The sequence below is a fragment of the Aplysia californica genome, unplaced genomic scaffold (genome assembly GCF_000002075.1).
Source record: "Aplysia californica isolate F4 #8 unplaced genomic scaffold, AplCal3.0 scaffold00187, whole genome shotgun sequence".
Classification (NCBI taxonomy): Eukaryota; Metazoa; Mollusca; class Gastropoda; order Aplysiida; family Aplysiidae; genus Aplysia; species Aplysia californica.
This window is the reverse complement of record NW_004797457.1, coordinates 138,520-140,696: the sequence shown is the minus strand read 5'-3', so window position 1 is coordinate 140,696 and position 2,177 is coordinate 138,520. Positions and strand designations below refer to the sequence as shown.

The 2,177-nt window shown below is 38.7% G+C and overlaps 1 protein-coding gene across 1 annotated transcript in view; it reads right to left on the bottom strand.

The window, feature by feature from the left end:
• The window catches only part of LOC101859330, a gene marked incomplete in the record, with an annotated part of 41,260 nt that overhangs the window by 19,290 nt on the left and 19,793 nt on the right, over positions 1-2,177 (bottom strand). The window contains 1 exon segment of the mRNA XM_013082655.2: positions 99-272. Within this exon segment, the coding sequence (XP_012938109.1) occupies positions 99-272 (174 nt within the window).

The following is a 2,177-nucleotide window of genomic DNA, read 5'->3' as shown; positions in this document are numbered from 1 at the left end:
CACACACACACACACACACACACAGATACACACACACATATACAATGTTTATATAATATATGTATGTATATTTTGGTCCCCATGATCCCTAAACTTACCGAGTGTGGTAAAGGTCCTTTCTTCCGAGCAGTGACGATTTCTGAAAAAGTCCTGGACACAAACCAGTCGAACTCCCGCTGCGAGGGATAGTACGTCAGGACCAGGTCAGGTCGGTTAATCATGTTGTTCTTCAGAGCATAGGTGATCAGCGACGTAGTGTTTAAGTATATTTGCTGACGAAGGAAAGGGAGATGGAATTATTGTAAATGCTCTATGTCCCCATCGTCAAAATTTGGAACATTATAATGATTGTGTTGGGCAGCATCGTTGTGAAATCAGGCGCTCGTCAAGATAATGAAATCGAAGAAACCAACATTTCCAGCAAGGTAGGCAATTTTTATCGTTCTCTTTATTTATTTATTTGGGGGGGGGGGAGTTGGGTGCTCAACATCGTTTGTGTCCATTTTAAAACATTTCTATGTCATATAGATCCTATTTCTAAAGAGCTTGATGAAAGGCACAAAGACTACAAATCTACAGTTTCCAGTAGGACACCTAAGCTTTTGAAGTCACCAATCTTTGGCAGTCAGTTTCCTGCTAATTTTACTTCTGGCATCACTTCATTTACAAATATCTAGACTTCTAAAAAAGATAAATGTGTATGTATTTTTTTCATTAGAAGCGAGATAAATAAACAAGATTTAAGGTGTCACCAGTTACTCCAAATACTTAAAAACTGACGAGCATCTGATTCCACCAAGTGTCGTGACACATTTAGAAGCGGGCAGCTTCTACCCCATCTGTCGCAGTAGACCTTGACCAAATGGGGCGCAGCATCCCAACACACGGTACGCAATAAAAATGTCGTTTCCACAAGAGAATCGAGCTTACGTCTTCCGGTTACACAGTTTGAGAGCCTAACCAATACACCCCAGACACCGGTAGTCCGAGATAGAAAACGAACCTTTAATAATATTATGGTTAGTGGCTATCCATTTGTTAAAAAGAGGACAAATTTGAAAACACAATACATCGGTCATCTTTTCACCAATTTTTTACAAAACCAGGCGGCACAAATAAAAGTCAACTAAGGAGTCGTTACATGTGTCAATATGAAAAAATTGACTGATTAAGAAACATCAAGTTTTAGTTTAAATTTGTTCAACGATAAATGAGTACACAAAAAAAGGATAATTTAAAATTATGATTAAAGATTAAACCTACTGTGTATTTATACATTAACGAATAAATTTATATAAAGCAGACAATGTGAAATAAACTAAGGGGAGGTGGTGGCTATTAAAATTATTATTCTCCAGGTGTTGACCATTTTTCCCCAGACAAGCTTGAGTATGTTGCTGGAAATGTTTAATAACTATGTGACGTTTCTCTGTCGTTTTAGTGGACCTCCTGTTCAACATTGAGTCTGTGGGTTGTTTCAATAGACTGCCTTTATACCGCCCCAAAGGAAAACATTGCACTTTGAATTGGTCCTCTTTATAGTCACCATGTCTATGGTACACACTTTAACGTACACGCACGAACGTGCACAATCAGGCACACACCGAGAAGGATAGGAGGAAAAAAGAGCAATAAAGGGAGAGCTAGAAAGAGAGAGTTAAAGAGAGGGAGAGAGGGAGAGAGAGGGAGAGAGAGAGAGAGAATTAGAGACAATCCCACCCACAAACACACACACATACACACACACACACACACACACACACACACACACACACACACACACACACACACACACATAACATACACACGCGTTCGGAATCGAGAATGGAATTTAATTTTTTTTTAATGACTGGAATTTGAAAAAGGACAGGAGAGGGGGTAGTCGGAGAGTTTGGGAGGATGGCTGCCGTAAGCTGACAAAACGCCTTTTAAAATTTCTCAACAGTTTCGAGAAAAAGACTTTTGTGTGTGTGTGGTCAGCGTAACCATTGAAAAATAGTGTCATTCTGAAATTTGAATTCTAGTATATTCAAGAACTAGTTACAGTTTCAACTTGTTTTGTTTTGTTTTTTTCACACGAGAATGGTAACTGGTCAGACTTTTGATTTAGCAAATACAATTTAAAAAATTGACGCCAAAATGAAATAAAAGGCGTTTGTCAGCTTACGGCAGATGGG